Raw genomic sequence first — 25,293 nt, 5'->3', positions numbered from 1 at the left:
AGCAAGGAACCTAGGTTGTAGCTCAGAGGTAGAGCATTTGCTTAGCAACTGTAAGGCCCTGGATTTGATCCCAGCACCACACAAAAAACACACAACAGAAAACTAATTATATAGTTTGAATATGTTAAACTATTACTTACCTCTTTTGTAATCTCAGGTGAGCTACTCTAGATCACAGCCTAATTGTAAGCTATATTTTTCTATATAAAAATAAATTTTCTTGGGCTGGGGATATAGCTCAGTTGGTAGAGTGCTTGCTCTGCATGCACAAGGCCCTGGGTTCAATCCCCAGTACCATAAATAAATAAATAAATAGATAGATAGATAGATTGATTGATTTTCTCCTAGTATCACAGATTCAAAGATGTTATTATTAATTAAGATTTAAAGAGATATAATGAAATACTTGTTTTTCATGACAATATTACTAGTATCTACAGAAAGATATTCTTACCCTTGAGAAAAGAATAATCAATTTCTTTTATTAACATTCTTTACAGAAATATTTTTTAAAAGAATGACAAAATTAGCAGTAAGCGAAACTTCAAGGTTAAAATTAAAGATGAAACACCGTAAAAGAATTTTACCACAAATATTACCGAAAGGATATTTTGAAATAAAAATAGTCCTATTACAAACATTTTTATATTTTGAGTGTCAAAATGAATTTCACAAGATAATTTCCTTTTCATCAGCAACTATTTAGACAAAAGTAAACAATATAAATATTAACTAAATATGTTTTTATCATTATAGGTAAATGCCTATGCTTTATTTCTATTTATTTGTTTAGGGTGCTAGGACTGAACCCAGGGCCTCATGCATGCTAAGACTTGGCTCAGTGGTTAAGCACTCCTTGGTACAATCCCTGGTCCAAAAAAACAAACAAACGAAACAACAACAAAATCCACAGCTCAAACCACCTGTTTCTTTAAGATTCATCAACTATCTACTTCTAAAAAGTCCTTATCAGAGCTATTCATACCCAACATTTACTAACCCAACAGATGGGTCTTTAAAATGAGGCAGTAATTTTACTTCCAACTCATTGATTTTCAAAACTCAACTGGAGGCTTAAAAATATTTTAGAATACAAACAGACCTCTTGAATTAAACCATTCTCAACATTTGTCCAGGATTTGTTTGTGAACTCATTTGTTACATACAAGGTTTAAACATGCTTACTAGAGGTTACAGACAGAAACCATTACTTGAAACTTTGAAACCTATCAAGGAAACTCCTAATGCAACATCACTGCTTTTTCCTTCTCCTGTAAGAATCATTACTGTGAACGCGTACTCGCTGGTGCACAGAGGATGCTATTTTCATGCTGTCTTTCTTTGTAAACATCTTCTCTACTGTTCCAGGTTTCCAAAGTAACAACTGTGCATCTTCTCCCCCTGTCAGCAGAGAATCATCCTGTATATTCCAATAGAAAGAACGAACGGTGGCGGCATGTCCTCCCTGAAGGGTAGTCACATGGGTCAGTCCTGACGTGGTGCAGTTCATTAAGTGAATCCTTCCTGTGTTTGTTCCTCCAATAACAAACAATTTGTCCATCTTTTTATGATAGAGGCCACCAATCAAATAGTCCAAATTACCTTCTTTCACGTTAACTATTTCTCTGACATCCTGGATGTTCAAACATGTAATTGGTTCATCAGTATTCAAATGATTAAGATCCCACCAACAAAATCCTTCATCATGTGTCATGCAGTAAATCTGTTTATAATCTTCCCCAGACCAACCAATACAGCTTACGGATGACACTGAGTTACAGGTTGTAACTAGTGCATCTTCTTCATTATCAACACTAATATCAAATACATTTACCAAGCCATCAGTTGAACCGGAGACGACCATGTTGGGATTGCTGGGATGGAAACGTACTTGAGTGATATCATCACTATGTGTCTCCGAATATGTACCGAGTGGGTCTCTACTAGTAGAAAAACCCTGAGAATTGAATCTTGCATCCCAAAATACCAACAATGCATCATCGTCTACTTTTTCTGTACCAGCACAAATGACATGATCATTACAATTGATATCAAAGCTGATGAAAACATTGGAAGTGTACCCCTTGAACAGCTGAGCAGGTTTTTCACTGGCTAATCGAGCATCCCAACATTTTACAGTGCCATCAGTACTTGCTGAATACACACTGTCACATGAATTGGCAAACTTGACTCCATTAAGAAGTCCAGGATATCCATTAAATTCTCGTAATATGTTTAAAGTTTCTTTATCATATATCCTTATTGATCCATTAGAACATAAAACAGCAACCAAGCTTCCTTTTTCTTCTTGTACAGTCTTCGATGTGTCTATGTCAAGCAGATAAGTGGGTTCCTTCGGTTCCGAGGAACGCTTAACAATATACAGGTTAGAAAATTGTTCCTCAATCTTCTCCATATCAACAGTATCATCCAATGATAGTAAAACTCTGTAAAACAGAAATATATAAAAAAAAAATTAAACTAAATTAAATTTAGTTTCTCTAATGTTGCAATTAGGTAATAAAAAAAATTGACACAGCTGGGCACAGTGGCATATGTCTGTAATCCCAGCAGCTTGGGAGGCTGAGGCAGGAGGGTTGAAAATTCAAAGCCAGCCTCAGCAATTTAGGGGAGAGTCCTAAAGCAACTTAGTGAGACCCAGTCTCAACATAAATAAAAAGAGCTGGAGATCTAGCTCAGTGGTTAAGTTCCTTGGGTTTGATCCCTAGTTAAAAAAAAAAATAAATAAAAAAAAAAAAGGCACAGAATAGAAATAGAAGCTGTTCTAATATTTTAATCATTTCCCTATCACAATATAACTAAAACTCAGTTGCCTTCTAATTTACTCTTTAATGCTGCATTTACCATAGGTATTTCTTAGCTAGTAAGAAAAGATATAAATTATATACATATAATATATATATATATCACTTAGTAGTTCCTTTTAGTTCAAACCCAATTATTGGTCCTGCTCACCGTCCTCAGTATTGGCAAACACTGTGAATCATCATCTGGCCCCAGGTCCCTTATACAACTTTAGAATTTAGCAGGGGGGAGGGGGGAGGGGAGATAGTAGAGGATAGGAAAGGCAGCAGAATACAACAGACACCAGAATGGCAATATGTAAATCAATGGTTGTGCAACTGAAGTGATTCTGCAATCTGTATATGGGGTAAAAATGGGAGCGCATATCCCACTTGAATCAAAGTGTGAAATATGATATATCAAGAACTATGTAATGTTTTGAACAACCTACAATAAAAATTAATTAAAAAAAAAAAAAAAGAATTTAGCAGGGATGTGTAGGCTATGGAGGGAAAAAAAAGTTCCCCAGAGATGTTCATGCCTTAATCCCTGGAATCTGAGTATAAGTTAGGTTACATGGAAAAGGAGAAATGAGGTTGCAGATAGAATTAAGGTTGCCAATTAGCCTAATTTAAAGCTGCCCTTAAAATAGGGAGATTACCCTAGATTATCTGGGTAGACCCAATATAATCACAAGTGTTTTTAAAAAGTAGAAGAGAAACACAGAAGTGTCAGAGGGAGATGTTACATGAAAGAAAGGCACAGAGAGATATAACATCACTGGTTTTTAAGATGGGAGTAATAAGCCAAGAAATGTAGATAGCCTCTAGAAACTGGAAAAGGCAAGAAAGCATTCTCCTCCAGAGGATTCAAGTGGAAATGCAGGTCCACTGACACCTTACTTTTAGTCCAGTGATAGCCACCTTGGACTTCCGACCTTCAGAACAAGAAGCTTTGAAGTAAGTGTATAGTCATTTGTTATAGCCCCATAGGAAACTAATAAGTCCCCAGGACAGAATCTTGGAGAAGTGTTTCTCAGGCAGTAGCAACTTTTAAATGGTGGGACTGGTATTTAAACACAGACATTCTGTCTTTAGGAAATGAACTCATACGACCACACTAGATTGCCTCTCCCTGGTAGAGTTTATGTGGAGAAAGTTCAAAGCCAGAAAAGTCTGAACTCCTAGTGACTTTATCACAGCTTTTTTTCTTGGTACTGGGGATTTAATCCAGGGGTGCTTTACCACTAAGCCACATCCCTTTTTTTTTTAAAAGTCCAGGCCAACTGTCTCAAAAGATGTCCCACATTCTCGACGTGTCTGTTTCCTCATGACTAAATAGCAGTTTAACACTGTGGGTAGGGATACTATTTAGGTGATATTAAGTGTTAGAGTCTGTAAACAAGTCAAGATGGCGCCTGGCATTTTGCAGAGGAAGTGGTTTGTGAAGTAACGCCAGCGAGCCATTAAGTGTGGAGATTCCTTATTGGTTGACGGCTGTATCTAGTTTATGTTAATCAAGATAAAATGTGTGTAATATATATAAACCCCTCTGGTCCTACAATAAACGGCTCCCACTCCTGCTGTATCAATCTACACAAGTTGTTCGTCCCCCCCCCCACCCGTTATTTTGCTGCAGCGGGACTGCAGCACTACTTCTTGTTGCATCACATCAGGGAGGCATATGATGTCAAGTTATACTGGGATCTGCTAAGCAGTTATTCAATCATTCTTTCTACCTCATTTTGACTTTCATCTAGAAAACTATAAAGATTCTCACTCTCTGCCCCTCCCTTCCTCTCCATTGTCACTAAGAAATTATTTTTAATAATTGTATAATAGTTCATTGCTTTTTTTTTTTTTTTTTTTTTTGAGATGGGAATTTATTAGCTTTTTCATTGCTGCAACCAAAACACCCAACAAGAACAACTTAAAAAGTGGAAAAGTTTATTTGGAGCTCACATTTTCAGAAGTCTCAGTCCAAAGATTGCTGTTCCACTGCTCTGGGCCCAAGATGGGGCAGTGCAACATGGGGGAAGGACCCAGTAGAGGAAAGAGGTCAGGAAGCAGAGAAAGGAGAGAAGGGGTGGGAAAGGGGTTGGCTCTCAGGGAAGATGAACCCTCTCAGGGCACAAGCCCCTGCTTACTGTTACCAGCCAGTCTCCAGGATGGACAGTGTGAATGGAGCTCTTATTATCTAGGCACTGGACCTCTGTATATTCCTGCAGCAACATAGGAGCTTTGGGGAGACACTTCACATATACAAACCATAACATGGTCTAGTTATTTTGTCCAGTTATTCCTGAGCTTAAGCAGCTCCTGCCTTAGTCTCCCAAGCAGCTGGGACCACAGGCATAAGCCACCACACCCAGCTTGTTGCCTTTGATGTCCAAACTGTTCCAACTTGACACTGAGAAATACTTTTGTTTTTTTAAATAACATTACCCTGTCAGTCTATAATCCCTACATGGACAAACTATGGAATTACATTAAACTAAAAATAGTAAACTTCCTTCAGTTTAACTATTTCGAGACTAAAGAACCAATGACTAGTTATGCTGTGATAGTTACCAGCATAACTGTTGGTTTTCCAACCAAACAGGCTAAAATGGCTTCTTTCCTGGAATGTATCATGGTTTCTCCTACCTCAGTACTATAACAACAGCTGTTTCTCTGCCTGGAATACTCTTTCTCCACATTTTCCACATGAATAACTCCTTCTTGTTATTCAGGTCATAGTATATGTCACCTCTCCAGAGAGAACTTCCCCATCAACCAACATAAAGAAGCCTTCCTGTACCCTGTCACATTGCCTATTCTATTAATTTTAAAAATTTAATCGTTTAATTACAGAAAACTTCAAATGTACAAATAGGTGTAGAAGAAAGTATAACAGACACCCAAATATGTAATACCCAGATTTAACAGATGCTAACATTTTTGCCACATTTGCTTCAGAATTTTTATTTAAATAATTGAAACATTACAGACACAACGAAAACTTTTACTCCTATGCTTAAGAATTTATAAAAAGGAACTACATTTATGTGTATCTGCTGTGAAATTTACACTATTCATTCAATAATTTTTGAAAAGCCCTGTTTTATTAATGAACATTATAGGAAAATGGTTGTTTATGCCATTAAAAACTGGTCATTGAGGGCTGGGGCTACAGCTCAGTGGTAGAGTGCTTGCCTCACATGTGTGAGGCACTGGATTTGAGCCTCAGCACCACTTAAAAATACATAAAATACAATTAAAAAAAATAATAAAAGAGCCTAAGAGTTCTAGGAGCAACAGAATAAACCTGAAAGGACATTGCATGCATCTCTGTGTTTGCAGGGGAATTCCACTCATGGGAATTTGTAAAATGAAGGCATTCAAAGTACAAAATGAAACTACTAAGATTTTACATTTGTGAAGAAAAAACTCATTTAGCATAATTTTTTACCACAAGATATTCAAAATATCCTAAAATGTGCATTTAACTTTTCAGTCCACAATTACAGGGTGACCTCATTTACATTCATGTTTTCAATTGCCACCTGTCAGTGAACAATCCCATCTATCTATACACAAATCCACAGGTCCAACTGTCTACTGGTGATTTCTCCTTGGATGTGTCCTACCATACCCCAAAACAAAAGCGGCTATTTATTTATTTATTTTTGAGAGAGAGAATTTTTTAATATTTATTTTTTAGTTTTCAGTGGACACAACATCTTTATTTTATTTTTATGTGGTGCTGAGGATCAAACCCAGTGCCCCGCACATGCCAGGCGAGCACGTTACCGCTTGAGCCACATCCCCAGCCCCAAAAGTGGTTTTTTATGCTCCCCTCTTCCCAAAACCTTGCCCTTGAAAAATACTAAACAATCTATAAGTCTCAATTGTCTCCATTTTGTTCAATGGTATTTGCATCATAATGGTACCTTGCTCTATCTAGTTCTCACGTTAGAAATCCTCATAAATATCTCACTCTTCCATTCAGACCACTCATTCAATCTCCAAATCCTACTTTTGAGCAAGTTGCTTAGAGAAACATTAGATTAAATCTATTTCTGTAGATCAAATGATATTGATAATTTCATATGGCTCAACCTAACCAACACATGTGGAGAACAAAATTAACCATGAATTTAATCTTTTTTTTTGTCTGTTTGTTAGATGCACAAAATAATGCTTAATTAGCATTCTAGATCTCAACAGTTTAAGAAATATTACAGAGAGAGCTAAGAAGGTGAAATGAGAATATTATAGTTTAGATATGTGGTATCCTCCCAAAAAAGAACTTATGTATGAGACAATGCAAGAACAGAGGTGAAATGATTAGATTATGGGACTTGAACCTGATCAGTGGATTGAACCACTGACATGGATTAACTGTGTAGTAATTGGAGGCAGGTCACTGGGGGCTTGCCTCTGGGGTTTATATTTTGTCCCTAGTGAGTGCAGCTCTCTTTCTGCTTCCTGATTGCTATGTCCAGAACTGCTTTCCCCCACCATGCCTTTTTCCCATGTTCTGCCACACCTTGGGCCTAGAGCTATAAACTAAAACCTCTGAAACTTGGGAAGCTGAGGCAGGAGGACTTCAAGTTTGAGGTCAGCCTCAGTAATTTAGTGGGGCCTGAAGCAACTCAGTTAGACCTTGTCTTTAAAAAAAAAAAAAAAAAAAAGGCTAGCGAAATGGCTCAGTAGTTCTAAGTGCCCTTCAAGGTTCAATCCCTAATACCCACCCCACCCTTCCAAAGTTATTGTCAGGTCTTTTGGTCACAGCAGCAAAAAAGCTGACTAGAACAGATATATGAGAACACACACACACACACACACACACACACACACACACACATATCTACACACACATGCACACATGGAGGGACAGAAGAGTACCAAAGGAGATAGTAAATGAAGATAGGCAAAAAGAGACCAATAAAGAGAAATACATAAGTGAAAGCGAAGTTACTGCTACTTCCTTTTCAATCCTACAGATACACTGCTGTCCATACCCTTCCCAACACTGAGAGGAGATAAGAGAAGGTCCAGATAAAGAAACAGGTAGAGGGATGGGGATGTGGCTCAAGTAGTAGGGCGCTCGCCCAACCATATCCAATTTAAATTTGGACCTAACTGTTCTGGGAATGGAAGTAGAATAATTACTAATATCTCATCTTTTTTAAAAAAATATTTATTTTGTTGTAGTTTAACACACAGTATCTTTATTTATTTTTATGTGGTACTAAGGATTGAACCCAGTGCCTCACACATACAAGGCAAGCACTTTACCATTGAGCTACAGCCTCAGCCCCTAATATCTCATCTTGACCTATAATTCCTTCAAAGAGCTATCTACTTCAGTCCAAGAAATAGTAGAAAACTAGCAGTGCCCTGGTGCTAAGCCATGGAAGCTGTTGGGATTGTTACTGGGATACAAAATTCTCAGGTATGTAAATAGTGCAGTGGCTGGGAGAAATTTAGAAAGATACCTCATGGACACCTTGGGGCTTCAAATAATAACTACTTGTTGAACAGTCATCCTGCAACATTTTCGGGGAGGGATACTGGGGATTGAACCCAGGGGGTGCTTTACCTCTGAACTACATCCTCAGTCCTTTTTTATTTATTTTGAGACAGGGTTTTACTAAATTATTGAGGCCAGCTTTGAACTTTCAATCCTGTTTCAGCCTCCCAAACTGATGGGATTACAGGCATGTACCACTGCACTTGGCCCATCTTGCAATATATTACATGAGAAATGCTGACTAATCTCTGATCTGAATCATTGTTCTTAGCTGACTACTAGTTGGTACATGCCTATAATCCCAGCAGGTCGGGAAGCTGAGGCAGTAGGATGCAAGTTCAAGGCCAGCCTCAGCAATTTAGTGAGGCCCTAAACAACTTAGCAAAACCCTGTGTCAAAAAAAGGGCTGGGGATGTAGCTCAGTGGTTAAGTGCTCCTGGGCTCAACCCCCAGTACCAAAACAACAACAACAACAAAAGGTTGACTACTTAATAACAAAATCACTAAACTTAAGAATGAACTCCTCTTGCAGGTTTTTTTTCTATTTTTTCTGGTACCAGGGATTGAACTCAGGGGCACTCGACCACTGAGCCACATCCCAGCCCTATTCTGTATTTTATTTAGAGACAGGGTCTCACTAACTTGCTTAGTCTAAGGTCCTTGCTTAGCATCTGGATGGCCATCTTAAGTGACAGCTGCCATTTTAAGGAAAAAACTTTCCCACCCAAGGGCCTTCCTGAGAAAGGTTCACCATTCCCTCATACCAACCCAACACTTAACCTTCTTCATTAGGACCTGCCTGGTTCTGATTCCTGAGCCTCCCCCATAAAAGTCCCAGAACCCACGCCTGTTTTGCATCTCTCTCCTATAGAGGGATGGCCTTTGTCAGCTCTGACAAACTCTTGTGTATGTCTCTGCCTGGTCTCTATATTTCATTTCTCACTTACCTGTCTCTCGTTCCTTGCTTATCCTTCACTTAGTACCTTTCTTTTGCTGAGGCTGCCTTTGAACTTGCAATCCTTCTGCCCCAGCCTTCAGAGCTGCTGGAATTACAGGCATGTGCCCACCACACCAGGCACTCTTGCAGCTTAAAAAAAAAAAAAAAAATTTAAGTTGTAGATGGACATAATACTTTTATTTCATTTATTTATTTTCATGTGGTGCTGAGGATCTAATCCAGTGCTCCCACATGCTAGGTAAGTGCTTTACCACTAAGCCACAACCCCAGTCCCTCTTGCAGTTTTTGCCTAAATAAAATTTAAGCTACTTTTATATATCAAATGTTATTTCATTTTATTTCCTATTAAAAGAAACCAAATAATATGTTCTTCCTATTTTAAAATACACCTTAAGTAAATCCAACTGCAACTGAGTATTGCTTATTCCTCAACTGGCTCAGTTTGAATATGAAATATGACAGAGAGCCTAATTTAAATAATTTCACAAAAGAGGAAGTAGATAAAGGTATTAAAATACCTTATGAAATGTACTATAGTTGAAGTCTCTGCGAATTATTTTTTTTTTAAATATTTCTTTTAGTTGTAGATGGATATATCTTTATTTATTTATTTTTATGTGGTGCTAAGGATCGAACCCAGGGCCTTGTGCATGCAAGGCAAGCACTCCACCACTGAGCTATAACCCCATCCCTCTGAGTATTATTTTTGTGTAAAATAAAATATAAGCAGTACTCTTAGAAGTCTATTTTTATTTTTCAGGTTGAAATGTTCATCATTTTATGTGAAAGATTTGACAACACAATTAACAACTGCACGTAAGTATATGATTTTCTTGGGGCTGGGGATGTGGCTCAAGCGATAGCACGGTTGCCTGGCATGCGTGCGGCACAGGTTCCATCCTCAGCATCACATACAAACAAAGATGTTGTGTCCGCCGAAAACTAAAAAATAAATATTAAAAAAATTCTCTCTCTCTCAAAAAAAAAAAGTATATGATTTTCTTTTGAGACAATTTATCAGATATGGATTGGAAAATCCTAATTCCCCACAGCTGGAACTCAATATTGCCTACTGACTATAAGGACCTAGCTCTGATGACTGTGAAATACAAAAGTCCCTAACAAAGAAAGAAGTATAATGGGAAAGATCATTCAGAAATGGGCTTTAAAAATTTAGTGACCCATACTTAGGATTTAACAATAATGTCACTACATCTATTAAATTGGGCCAGGATAATTAAGCCAGAGAAGAAAATCACAATTAGAGTTTAAGAAATACTAGGTTATATGTCAGAAACATTATCTCCAGCTTTTTCTAAAATCTTAATTATTTAACCCTGTGAGACAGTATTATCATCACCATTTTACAGAGGACACTGAAGCTCATGAGCTCACTTGTCCATGCTGTCTTATAGCTTGAGAGCATGAGTGACCATACTGGCGGAATCTGGTTTGAAATTCAAGTAACCTCAAAACCTGTGAATCTATATTCATTCAAATACTAAGCTATTGCTGAACCGAAGTATTACAGGTTTTATTTTTTCCTTAACCAAAAACTCAAAATGTCCCAAAAACCCAAAGCACTCTAAAATTCAAAATCTTTTTAGAGCTGACATGACAGAAAATTTTATGCTCAATCTTGTGATGGAGCACATTTAAAACACAGTTGTACTAAAAATATTTTATGAAATTGTTTTCAGGCTATGTGTAAAAGATGTATATGAAACAGAAATTAATTTGTGTTTAAACTTGGGTTCCATCCTCAAGACACCTCCACATGCACAAATATTCCCAAATCTGAAAAACTCTAAAATCTGAAACACTTAAGACACTCAATCTTTATTATCAACTTTAATTAAGAATAAGCACATTAGGCTTTGAGAAAAACGAAGCAGTGTGATCTGAAAAACATACCAACCTAGAAAAGTTTATAGTAAGCAACCATCCTTTGGTTTTTTGGTACCAGGGATTGAATCCAGGGGGAGTAAACCACTAAGCCACATCCCCAGCCCTTTTTATTTTATTTTTGGTAGTTGTAGATGGAGAGAATGCCTTTTATTTATTTTTATGCGGTGCTAAGGATTGAACCCAGTGCCAACTCTTTTTTATATTTTATTTAGAGACAGGGTTTCACTGCGTTGCTTAGGGGCTCGCTAAGTTGCTAAGTTGCTGACGCTGGCTTTGACCTTGGGATCCTCCTGCCTCAGGCCAAGTCACTGGGATTACAGGTGCATCACCGTGCCTGGCACCATCCTTTACTTTTAATTTTTGTATTCTACTTTTATTTATTTATTTATTTACTTACTTATTTATTTTTAGTTGTAGTTGGACACAACCCCTTTATTCATTTATTTATTTATTTATTTATTTATTTATTTATTTATTTATTTATATGTGGTGCTGAGGATTGAACCCAAGGCCTCGCATGTGGTAGGCGAACACTCTACTGCTGAGCCACAACCCCAGCCCCTACTTTTATTTATTTTTATTTTTTAATATTTTTTAGTTGTAGTTGGACACAATGCCTTTATTTTTATTTATTTATTTTTATATTTATTTATTTTTTAATGTGGTGCTGAGGATTGAACCCAAGGCCTCGCACACGCTAGACACAACCACAGCACCTCCACTTTTATTTTAATAAACTTTTTGTTATGGAGTAGAGAATAGTAAAAGAAACCCCTTAAAGCCCTCACTCCGAACAAATAATTACATTCTCCAAAAATTACTATTAATTACAGAAGGGTCAGTTGTGTGTAATATTTCATTTGAAGAGCAATTAAGAAACCTGAATGGACAGAATGATGGTACTCCTCAAATCCTCCTTCTTATCCTCCATGTGGCACCAGGATGGTTTCTGGATTTCACTTCAGCTCCAGGGGCCAACCTTGATTAGCTTAGACCACCACAGCATCTTATCCTTTTCATCATTAATTGGTTCAGAAACCTTACAAAAATGCCACTCTGTGCATCCATGCTCCTCCCAACCAGAAGTTCTAAACTGGAACCAAGCCAATTGATGGACAGAACTTTTTACACCACAGTTATGGGATTTGACATCTCCTGATTATTTAAGTCAGTTTGCTGCAGAATTTTTTGTTAATGCAACCAGAACCCCCTCAATTAGAGATAATCAAATAAAGTCTTAGATATATCACCAAGTATTGACCTAATTTAGAAAACTTTAGGGAGCACACAGGAATCAATTTCATTCATATTAAAGACAGGAACTTTGATCATTTGTTTCCCCCTCTCTTCCCTTTCAATTGCTTTTGTTCAAAATTAAAAGGAAAAAGGAGATAAACAAAGGAACTCTCAGAAGACAATAAAATACACTCAGTAATTATGGTAGAAGCCCTGACTCTAAAGACAGCAACAAAATAAACACAATACTGAAGTGAGAGATTAAAAAATTTTTAATATACAACTCCATCTGGGAAGTTTCTGTATGTTCTAATAATGTATACATATATTTATGAATAATATAGTCAACATGGTTCAAAATTCAAAAGGCTCCAAAACTACTGTTTTTGGAATGTTTCTGTCTTCAAGCCTCTTTCCTCTCCTAGGCAATAAATGTTACCAGTTTCTTATGAATACTTTCAGAAATTGTCATCTTGGATTTAATGTAAACATAACAGTGAAGTATTTGTAGCTTAACAAAAACTTGCCAGGGTGGTACAATTAAAATAGCAATGGGTTTAACCACAGCAAAAATTCTCACTTTAAACACTTGTTTTACCACAAACTAGCAAAGCAGCTCAACAGAATCTCCTTCCCCAAGACAATACCACCTTTTCCTGAAGCATTACTGAGGCAAGTGAAAATAAAGCTTGAGTATTCTAATTTTCCTAACCTGGGGAGAAGGTAGTTGAGGGAGTGGGTGGGTGGACCCTCCTGCCTACACTGAGGGCCTCAGCAAAGAGCTGTGAGGGTTGCCAATTTTTAAGGTCTCCAAGCCAAGTTTGAGAAATGAGAAACAGCTGACAGGAGAGAAACAACTTGGAACATGGGGAAGTGCAACTTGCTATAGGGCATTTATTGGGACCTTAGCAGAGAGATTAGAACCCAGATGCCCAAGCAAGAACTGCCACAGCCCCAGCACAGGAACACATTTTTGCCAGTGGAAGGGATGCCACGTCATGCCAGGTGATTAAGGGGTAATGTGTCTTTGTCTGCCTGTTGGCTTGATGCAGAGGACTCCAAGACCCACTGGACAGGAGAGCCATAAAGCAAAAGAAGGCCCAAGTCCTCTCATCAGCACTTGAAAGGGTGAAAGTTGAACAGAAACCTGCACTTGAGTGCATCAGTTAATTAGTTGTGTATATATCTACAGCATGTAGTTTAAATAAAACATCCAATTATAAAGATCTCAACTTCTAATATTTTTTTATCTTCAAAAAAAATTTTTTGAAATAAATTTTCAAGAACTAGAATATTGTACTAAACACCTGATTTATAGTCATTTCTTTCATTTTTTGTGTGTACTAAATTCAAGTTAAACTAAATAGAATACTACTTAGAGAAAAATGTATAACTTTATTTCTATTCATGCATATTCTGTCCATTGCAAAGGAAGGTGTCTAGAAAAATATCAAATATATTTCAAAGTAATTGGAGCAGGCTGGGGTTGTGGCTCAGTGGTAAAGCGCTTGCCTAGCATGAGTGAGGCACTTGGTTCAATTCTCAGCACCACATATAAATAAATATTAATTAATTAATTAAAAGTCCATCAATAACTAAAGAAATATTAAAAATAAAAAACCAATGTAACTGGAGTATGTGTGTGTATGTGTGCAGGGGTAGTATACTTTCTAATTTTTCTATATTGTTGAACATTTTAATGATCATAATAACATTCTAACAATCCCCAAGTATTACATGTCCATTTACTGATGATAAAAGCATAGCCAATATAAAACTACTTTCTGAATTCATCATTCTTATTCCAGATACTATGCTATTAATTCCTATTAATGCCTCTTTAGTAAGTATATTATACTTTTTAAAAATAAGGATATACTATTACCTTTATGGAAGCATATATCATATTAATTTTCAAAAAGGGGTGAATATTAGCAGAGCACTTGGAAACAATATCTGCCAATGTCTAATGTCATGTACCTATGGCAAGGTCAATGGCAAACCTGAAAAATCTAATGGTAACCACACTAGCTCTACACTGGACACTAAAGAGAGTTATTATTTATGAAGTATATCTAATGTCAGCTTATCTAAAACAACACTGTATAGGGGAAGCCTAGGAATCTGGGTATTAACATTTCAGAAAAACGGAAGACTGACACAGGCACAAATCACTCATGGCCATATGCAGTATGTCCTAGAGGGAATAATACCTTGGGATAAAAAGCATACATTGATTTAACTTCAGTAGAACATTTCCCAGAAGACATTTATATCAACAATTTAGAAAAATTTGTGTGACATTTTAAACTAACATAGAATTGGCTTTAAACAACTTGCCAAAGAAACATTTGTTTTAAATTGGGAAGAAGTGCTGAATATTTAGTAGAAGGTATGCTAAACTGACATCTGCTACAATTGCAATATAATTTCAAATTTCATATTCATTAATGACTGAGACTTAATGTCTTCATAAATTAATCCAGTTTAGTGAGTGTGAATATATTATTCTTATTCACATAAATGTTCAAGATACTGGTAGCAGCAACACATGGCATCCCAGGCATTAAATATACTAAAATTCTAAGGAAAAGCACAATTTTGAAAGTGCAGGAATCTGTTACCAAGGCAAAGGGGGAGGGGTTGAAGAGAATGACACACACTTTCTCATGTAATGCAAGATTATCCCTCAGGTTCCAGATATGACATTCAAAACAACTTTTTAAAAACAAACACATTTTCCTCAATAACATCCTGAGTTGCCCAGTTTCTCAAGTAACTTTTCCATCCAAAGTCACCCTCCTACAGTAAGTCTATGAATGCCCAGCTTCTTTCAACAAGAACAATGAACTGCCTTTCCCTTTCCAGAACCACCAGCTGGTTAATCAAACACAGAGAAACCAAAACTTCCCTAGTCACCAGATGTCTTAATTTGGAACGGTTAGAAGCAATGTGGAATAACCCAATTCTTGAATTGTTACTATATATTTACTATTTCTTCTTCTAATTCTAAAAAGATGCTTTTAAAAAATTAAACAAATGCTATCTTTAATATATGCAAAAAAAGAAGGCAAAATAGCCTGGCATGGTGGTGCACGCCTGTAAGCCCAGCAGCTTACAGGAGGCTAAGGCAGGAAGACTGTAAGTTTCAAAGCCAGCCTCAGCAATTTAATGAAGCCCTAAGCAACTTAGGCTGTGGCTCAATGGTTAAGCTCCCCTGGGTTCAATCCCTGGTATCAAAAAGAGGAAAAATAAAAAGAACCATGCTCTATTACAGAATGATATAAACATTATTAAAACATTACTTAAATACCACGCAAACCATAGTTAGAAATTGATAAGCTCTAACATTAAATCTACCCAAAAGTCCTATTCGAGAATTCAAAAACAAAGCCAGGCATGGTAGCCTACAGTCCCATCTACTCTGGAGGCTGAGGCAGGAGGACCACATGAGCCCAGGAATTCAAAACCAGCCTGGGCAACATAGTGAAACTCCATCTCAAAAGACAAAAATGAAACAAAAAAACAAAAACTCATAAAACCGCAACCAACCAAAATAGAATTCAAAAACAATTTATGAAGAGTTTTAATATGACAGGGTGAGGACATAACTAAATTCAGCAAAGAACACAGACAAAGTCCCTGCCCTCAGGGAAGACAGCAAGAGGATAGACAGAATCACAGGCAAATAACTAGTTATAATAATAGAAATAGTCAGTGATGAGTGTTAGAAAAAGTATCATAAGGTAAGGCAAGAAAAATGAGGTAGGAAGTTCTTTTAGATTCAATTATCAAGGGAAAAGCTTTCCCATGAGGTGACATTTGATTTGGGACTGGAATGAAATGATGAAATAAGGTATTGGACTATGTGGGGCAAGAGCCTTCTATGTAGAGAGAAAAAATGAGAAGGCCAGTACAGTTAAAGCTGAGCCAGAGAAAGAAAGCATGGTGTAGGTAAAGTAGGTCAAAGAGGTAGCAAGAGCCATGCAAGAGCTTTGTAAGCCATGGTAAGAACTCTAGAGTATATTCTTGAGTGAGAAGGCCGCTGTGGGTTGAGAGTAGGTAAGAGACACTATGAACAGATTCTTCTAGTAATTGCCCAGAGAACAGACATTAGGGCAAGAGTTAAAATAGGTAAGACATTTGTGCAAAATTCTGGGTAAGAGTTATGATGGTAAGAAGTGTCTGATCTCAGATCACAATCATCTTTTCAAGAATAAATAGAATTTTCTGGCAAGACTAAATATATGTGTCAAAAGAGGGATCTAAAATAATTCCTAGGGGGCTATAATTACACTCAGTGGCAGAGCACTTGCCTAGCACGTGTGAGGCACTGGGTTTGATCTCTAGCAATATATAAAAATAAACAAAATAAAGGCATTCTGTCCATCTACAACTACAAAAAAAATCCGAGGTTTCTATCTGGGTGTGGTGATGCACACCTGTAATCCCAGTGGCTTAAAAGGCTGAGGCAGAAAGATCGAAGTTTTGAAGCCAGCCTCAGCAATTTAGCAAGGCCATAAGCAACCTAGTGAGATCCTGTGTCAAACTTAAAAATAAAAAGGGCTGGGGATGTGCTTCAGTGGTTAAATATACCTGTGTTCAATTCCTAGTACCAAAAAAAAAAAAAAAAAAAAAAAAATCCTAGGTTTCTAGCCTAAGCAACAACATAAATATATTGTTTGCATATTACTTTTTGGATATTTACAAACTTTTAAGATAATAATAAAAGGACAAATTGGACAACATATGATTATATAATAGTTTAAATAGGGTTACTGGTAGATAGATTGTAGTACATTAATGCAATGGAATTCTACATGGCAACGAATACTTACTATTGGCAAACACAAAAACAAGGGGGAAATCACAGATCTGCTTAGTGAAAGCTACCTGACACAAAAGGAGAACTACATGATTTCATTTTTATTTTTTACTTTTGTACTAAGGACTTAACCCGGAGGTATTTAACCACTGAGTTACCTACTCAGCCTTTTAATTTTTTTTTGTATCTTATTCCTATTTTAATAAAGACTATATATATGATAAATCATTCTACACATATGTTCATGTAGCCTAATGAAAGATTTAAAAATTCTATGAACAAAGAAATGTTTGGAAATATAAAATTTATAAATATTGACAATTGATAAAGCTATAGTGAGTCAATTTTTAAAATATTTATTCTACAGATCTATTCACTACATACCTACTAATTGCATACCTACTATGATTCATGCACTCATCATGTACTTCAAAGTTATCAGTATGGAAGATAGCAAAGAAACATGGATTTTTGTAGAACTTCCACTCTAGTATAGATGTAACTTTGTATGAAATCTTGGATTGGGTTTTTTAAATTGGTAGCTACAAAATAGTTCATATAAAAAACATAGAAATTAATTCAATAATGTATACAAAACTGCCTTTTGAAATTTAAAGAGCCTAATACTATAAAAAATAGTTAAGTATAGAAATAATTATTTTATTTTCTTGTTTATTACTCTACATATATTTTCCTTAAAGTCAGTGACACAATACAGTTGAAAATAATGATTTTTAGCTCCTATCTATTAATTTAGAGCCTTTAAAATTTTGACACAGGGTCTCATTAAGTTGCTGAGGTGGGCTTTGAACTTATGATCATCCTGCCTCAGCCTCCCAAGTCACCAGGATTACAGGCATGTGCTACCATGACTGATTATAATTTCATTTATACGAAGTTTAGGAATAAGCAAAACAAATCTATAATGGAAATCAGAGTACTAGTTACTTTTTTTTTTTTTGGTACCGGGGATTGAACTCAGGGACACTTAATCACTGAGCCACATCCCTAGCCCAATTTTGAATTTTATTTAGAGACAGAGTCTCACTGAGTTTCTTAGCAACTCGCTTTTTGTTGAGGTTGACTTAAAACTCATGATCTTCCTATCTCAGCCTCCTGAGATGCTGGGATTACAGGCACTAGTTACCTTTTGAGGGGATATGGACTGGGAGAGAGAATAAGGGAATTTTCTGGGTGGTGATTATGAACAAGTGTATATATTTGAAAATAAAAAGCCATCATGGTACTCACTTTCAAAGCATATATCTAAAATCGGAATGATACAGACAAGATTGGCATGGCACTGTACAAGGATGACATACATGTTCATGAAGCATTCCATATTCTAGGTACATTTTAACAAAGACTGGAACACAATTCAGTGGTACATTACCTGCCTAGCTTGCACCAGACTCTGGGTTTGATTACTAGCACGAAAACAAAAATAAAGGAAACATAAAGAGTGTCATACTAAGACACAAATGTCTCAAAATTTAGCCCACTGTCAATAAAGGAAAGATTTTGACGGGGGTGGGGTACCAGGGGTTGAACTCAGGGACACTCAACCACTAAGCTACATCCCCAGCCCTATTTTGTATTTAGTTTAGAGACAGGGTCTCAATGAATTGCTTAGTACCTTGCCTTTGCTGAGGCTGGCTTTGAACTTGTGATCCTCCTGCCTCAGCCTCCCAAACCCCTGGGATTACAGGCATGCACCATTGCACCAGCTTAAAAGGAAAGATTTTAAAAGTGTCCAAGGAGGGCTGGAATGTAGCTCAGTGGTAGAGAGTTTGCCTAGCATGTGTGAGGCACTGGGTTCAATCCCCAGCACTGCAAAACTAGAAATACATACATACATAAATATGTCCACGGGAAAAAAAAAGAGGTCACATAAAAAAACCAAAGAATCATAATAGCATCAGACATTTCAATAGCGGGGGAAATGAAATAATGTCTTCAAAATTCTATCTTTCTTTCTTTTTTTTTGGTACCAGGGATTGAACTTAGGGGCACTTGGTCACTGAGCTACATCCCCAGCCCTATTTTGTATTTTATTTAGAGATAGGGTTTCACTGAGTTGCTTAGCGCCTCGCCCTTGCTGAGGCTGCTTTGAACTTACAATCCTCCTGCCTCGGCCTCTGGAGCCCCTGGGATTGCAAGCGTGTACCACGGCACCTGCATGGATGGAAATTACTCTGAGAATTTTTTTAGCCAGTCAAGTATGTGGGAATAATTATATTTCTATGTAATTAATAATTATATATATATGTAAAAAAAGAATACAAAACAAACAAATCATCATGGAGAAGGGCTCCCAGCCTTGAGAAGGACTCTTACTTGAGAAGTATCTTACTGAGAAAAGAGCAATGATTCTGATGTCCAGAATTCAGTTTTAAAGAAAAAAAAAACCTAAACCAAAAACCTCCCAAATTGTCAAGAAATGAAGCGAAGAATATAACAGACACCGAGATCAACTTGATGATGGACTTTAAAATAATTATGAATTGACTATTTTGTACAAACCCAGAGGCTGGTGGTGCAGCTGAGACATTGAATGCATGCTGAGTGTGCAACAGTGCCCAGATTCAAATCCCTGGCACCAAAAACAAAAAAATAAAGTCCCATGAAAAACTGAAAGATAGAAAATATTAAGTATTGACAAAAATGTGAACAAACTATAGGAAAGACATTATAGAAAATCATATGGAAGTTTTCAAAAATTATATATAAAACTATTATATGATCCAATAATCGTACTATTAAGCATATATCCTAAGAATTTGAAACCAATATTCTTTTTTTAACTAAAAAATTTTTTTTCACAATACCTTTATTTTATTTATTATTATTATTTTATGTGGTGCTGGGGATTGAACCCAGTGCCTCATGCATGCTAGGCAATCACTCTACCACTGAGCCACAACCCCAGTCTTGTTCTTTAAAAAGGTTTTGAGATGAGGTCCTGCTGTGTTGTCCAGGCTATTCTCAAATTCATGGGCTTTAAGTGGTCCTTCTGCCTCAGTCTTCCAAGCAGCAGGGACTAAAATTAGTTATGTTGAAGAGCTATCTATATTGTTCATTGCCCATGTTCATTGCAATATTATTCACAATAACCAAGACATGTAATCCACCTAATCATTAATGAATAGAGGGGATGCTATTCAGCCTTTAAAAAGAAGGAAATAGTATTATTTGTGAAATAAGGATAAATCAAATGGATTAATCAACTGATTAGATTATAGCCCTCATAATCCCAATTATTTCATTTCCTGCATTAACACAGGAGTTTTTTGGGGGGGGACTAAAACACAATATCTGTCAATAAAAGAAAATAAAATTTTCTGGGCATGGTAGCACACACCTGTAAGTCCAGCTGAGTCAGGAGGACCAAGAGTTTGAGGCCAGCCTGGACAACTTAGCAAGACCCTGTCTCAAAAAAGGAAAGGAGACTGGGGATTAGCTGAATGGTAGAGTGCTTATAGAGCACGTGCAAGGCACTAGTTTCAATCCCCAGTACAACTAAATAAATAATATTTAAATGATAAAACATTTTGAATAGATACTTCACTAAAGTATATGAATGACAAATAAGCACATGAAAATAGGCTCAGCATTATTAGTCATCAGGGATATGCAAATTTACACAATAAAACACTAAGACACGTTTACTAAACTGACTACAATTAAAAAGGATTGACGAAACCAAATGCTGGTGAGAATGCAAATCTTCAGGAACTTTACTACATTGATGGCACAATGGTATAGCCACTTTGGAAACCAGTTTAAGTTAAATATACACTTACTCAGCAATCCCACTTTTAGGTACTTACTCAAGAGAAATAAAAACATGTCTACCAAAGACCTGTATACAAGTATTCATCACAATTAACAGCCAAATGCCAGGAAATAACATTAATGTCTATGGTCTGGTGAATGGAAAAAAAAAGAAAACTATGTTAAGATTCATATAATGAACTTTGATTTCTACACAAACACATGTGTGTATACATAATTAGATACATCTAAAGTATAGTCAGTGTAAATGTGCCTCCAAAAATGCTACCCTAAGTCACCTAGCACAAAGACACTTTTTTTTTTTTTTTAAAGAGAGAGTGAGAGAGGAGAGAGAGAGATTTTTTTTTTAATATTTTTTTTTTTTAGTTATCGGCGGACACAACATCTTTGTTTGTACGTGGTGCTGAGAATTGAACCCGGGTGGCACGCATGCCAGGCGCGCCGCTTGAGCCACATCCCCAGCCCACAAAGACACTTTTAATGTATTTATATTAAGGATTTTAAAAATTTCCACTGTTTCCACTGTTAGGATGCTGATCCATAATGGGATGCATGGGAAGAATAGAGGAACTTTGGGCAAAGGGGGAGACGATACGGGAGGGGGCACGGGGGCATGGGGGCAGGAGGGCAGGAAAGATGATGTAATGTGATGAACATCATTACCCTAGGTACATGTATGACTGCACATATGGTGCTATGCTATATCTTGTACAACCAGAGAAATGAAACATTGTGCTGCAATTGTGTACAATGAATTAAAATGCATTCTGCTGCCATATATGCCTAATTAGAATAAATAAGTAAACTTTGAAAAATTTTCCACTGTTAACCAGAGACTGAAATAAGATAAAGCCACAATGAGATCAAGCCAATAAAATTAAGCCAGAATTTCCTGACACTGGATAGCTTATAAACATGTTAGCATCTTTTATACAATAAAGAAATTTTTTTAAATTTATTTTTTGGGGGGGCGGGGGAGGTGGTGGGGATTAAGCCTAGGGCTTTGCACATGCTAAGCAGGCACTGTAACATTGAGCTACATACCCCCAGCTCAGGCAAAACTTTTTTTGGGGGGGCAGCAGGGATTGAACCCAGGGGCACTCAACCACTGAGCCACAACTCTAGCCCTATTTTGTATTTTATTTAGAGACAGGGTCTCACTGAGTTGCTTAGCACCTTGCTTTTGCTGAGACTGGCTTTGAACTCACAATTCTCCTGTTTCAATCTCTTGAGCTGCTGGGATTATAGGCATGCTCCACTGCCGGCCAGGCAACATTTTTTAAGTGGAAAGGTAGAGATGCTTTTCCTTACATTTTGAGGTAAACATCGCTACTTAATAACTCCAAATTCATCTATTGAAGGGCATGTATGCCGCAGTCCGGCTGCAGCAAAATAACCGGGGGGTGACGAATAACTTGTGTACGTTGATACAGCAGGAGAGGGAGCTGTTTATTGTAGGACAGGAGGGGTATATATACATTCCACACAGCTTATCTAATTAACATAAACTAGATACAGCAGTCAACCAATAAGGAATCTCCACACTTAATGGCTTGCTTTTGTTACTTCACAAACCACTCCCTCTGGCATTTGGCCAGGCGCCATCCAGACTTGTTTACAGACTCTAACATTTCTCTGGCAAAAATAACAGGTGCCAATCTGACTTGTTTACAGACCTTAACACATGTAGGTTGGTTCCACAGTTTAGCTATTTGAATTGTGTTGCTATAAACACTGATGTGGCTGTGTCCCTGTAGTATGCTGTTTTTAAGTTCTTTGCATATAGACAGGAGAGGGATAGCTGGGTCAAATGGTGTTTCATTCCCAATTTTCCAAGAAATCTCCATCCTGCTTTCCTAATTGGATGCACCAATTTGCAGTCCCACCAGCAGTGTATGAGTATACCTTTTCCCCACATCCTTGCCAACACTTACTGTTATTTGTCTTCATAATAGCTGCCATTCTGACTGGAGTGAAATGAAATCTTAGAGTAGTTTTGATTTGCATTTCTCTAATTGCTAGCGATGATGAACATTTTTTCATGTATTTGTTGATTGAATATCATCTTCTGAGAAGTATCTGTTCAAGTCCTTGGCCCATTTATTGATTAGAAACTGTGGAACCAACCTAGATGCCCTTCAATAGATGAATGGATTTTAAAAGGTGGCATATATACACAATGGAATATTACTCAGCAATAAAAGAGAATAAAATCATGGCATTTGTAGGTAAATGAATGAAGTTAGAGAAGACAATGCTAAGTGAAGTTAGCCAATCCCCCCAAACCAAATGCCAAAAGTTTTCTCTGATATAAGAAGCCTAATTCATAGTAGAATAGGGAGAGGGAGGAGCAAGCGAAGAATTGAAGAACTCTAGATAGCACAGAGGGGTTGGAGTGAGAGGGAGGAGGCATGGGGTTAGAAATGATGGTGGAATGTGATGGACATTACTATCCAAAGTACATGTATGAAGACATGTATTGGTGTGAATATACTTTGTATACAACCAGAGATATGAAAAATTGTGTAGTAAGAATTGTAGTGCATTCTGCTGTCATATATAAATAAAAAACAATTTACTGAAACTAAAAAAATAAACTCCAAATTCAGAGTATATTCAAAAGGAATATGTTGAAACAAAAATTTAAAAAGTGGTAAAAGCCTTGAACACCAATATTTATAGTTTGTCCAATACTTGTGCTATAGAGTATTAAACACTTGTGCTGTGACATGGGAAGATCAGAATCTAGGAAGTTCTAAACTCATTTCCTTTCCTCTAAACACAGTAGAAGATCCTGACATCAGAGAAACAACTAACAAAAGGCATAATTCTGTAAAAGCCGGATATTAAAAGAAAAAAAATTTCACACTTTTAAAAAAGCGTGATGGATGAAAAAGACTGCAAATAGTGTACTGTTAACTGCAACTTTACTTACTAATAAAACTTCTGCTATGAAACTGTTTCAATACTTGTGTTCCTTGCCCCTGGCATTGATTACTACTGCCATCTAGCAGCAGGTTCAAAAATAAGAGAACTGAAAAAAATCAAAATGTAACTCCAAACATAAGGATATTTTAACATATTAGTAATTAAAGTTCTGCTGTTAATCATGATAACTGAAATTGAACTGTTTCTCAGAAGTTCCTCTCTTCCCTGAACAATGTAAATTACTGGCTCCATATGAACTAAACTTTTACCTCAACTCTAATCTCCCCCAAATTCCAATCTGTGTTTCTGCCTAGAATCCTTCAACTGAACATGCTGCCAAAACTTCTAATTAAATATATGCAAAAGATTAACTCCCTAAAATCTCTATCTCTGTTAGCTGGTCAGGTAGGTTCAGAATCAGAATCATCTTTCATTAAAGGGAAGCAAGAGTCAACTAGCCAATGAATCCTACCTTGAAATCCACCCTTCATACCTATCTCCTCAAGCTGCCTTTACAAGATCCTCTTTGTTTCTCATTATCTCTCATCTGCAAGTGCAGTGACCTACCTCATTCCTGACAAAGAGGACAGGAAACACTATTTAACATCTAAATGGCTCCTGGACAAAGATGAACAGAAGAATTCTTGCATCCACTAGGAGAAATTTCAACCATAAAATTTCACGTCATAAAAAAAAAAAAATTCAGGATGACATTACCTGGGGGAAAAAAACCAAATGTATGATTTCACAAACACTGTTTGATATTTTATGGGGGGAAGGGGTAAAGTACCAGAGATTGAACCCAGGGGCACTCGGCCACTGAGCCACATCCCCAGCCCTATTTTGTATTTTATTTGGAGACAGGGTCTCACTGAGTGCCTCACCTGCATTGCTTAGTGTCCCACCTCCATTGCTGAGGTTGGCTTTGAACTCAGAATCCTCCTGTCTCAGCCTCCAGAGCAGTTGGGATTACAGGCGTACACCACCACGCCCGATTTAATGCTTAGTATTTTTAAAGTATAACATCCTTTTCTTGTTTCTGTATGGCTGCAGACATTGAAGGAAAAATTGAACTTGTGAATTTCTGTATTTTGTACAATCTTCAATATTTATTGTGTAAAATGTATTCCTTTGGTCAGTAAAATTTTTTCCCCCACAATAAACTACAAAAAGGATTGCTAGTCTCTCCAAGAATCCTACATCCTACCCATACTCAAGAGCCACCTCAAATTCTACTATACCTTTATTAATCCAGCATACAATGAGTTTTTACTTCCTCTGAATGCCAAAATATTGTTTATTTATACAGCAATAATAACAT

The 25,293-nt window shown here is 36.9% G+C and overlaps 1 protein-coding gene and 1 non-coding gene across 2 annotated transcripts; one reads left to right on the top strand and one right to left on the bottom strand.

Moving 5' to 3' along the window:
- Positions 1–634: 634 nt before the first annotated feature.
- Positions 635–24,902, bottom strand: Wdr89 (WD repeat domain 89). The gene is made up of 3 exons (XM_076850389.2): positions 24,857–24,902; positions 9,270–9,409; positions 635–2,447 (listed from the first exon to the last, which is right to left on the bottom strand). Exon 3 carries the CDS (start codon positions 2,414–2,416, stop codon positions 1,253–1,255), a length of 1,164 nt encoding a protein of 387 aa, XP_076706504.2. The 5' UTR covers positions 2,417–2,447; positions 9,270–9,409; positions 24,857–24,902; the 3' UTR covers positions 635–1,252.
- Positions 18,493–18,597, top strand: LOC143396022 (U6 spliceosomal RNA). The gene has a single exon (XR_013090917.1). It is a non-coding gene; the product is annotated as a U6 spliceosomal RNA (small nuclear RNA).
- Positions 24,903–25,293: the final 391 nt, after the last annotated feature.

The sequence above is a fragment of the Callospermophilus lateralis genome, chromosome 3, assembly GCF_048772815.1.
Source record: "Callospermophilus lateralis isolate mCalLat2 chromosome 3, mCalLat2.hap1, whole genome shotgun sequence".
Classification (NCBI taxonomy): Eukaryota; Metazoa; Chordata; class Mammalia; order Rodentia; family Sciuridae; genus Callospermophilus; species Callospermophilus lateralis.
Note: the sequence above shows the minus strand (reverse complement) of the source record. Positions and strands in the feature narration are given on the sequence as shown.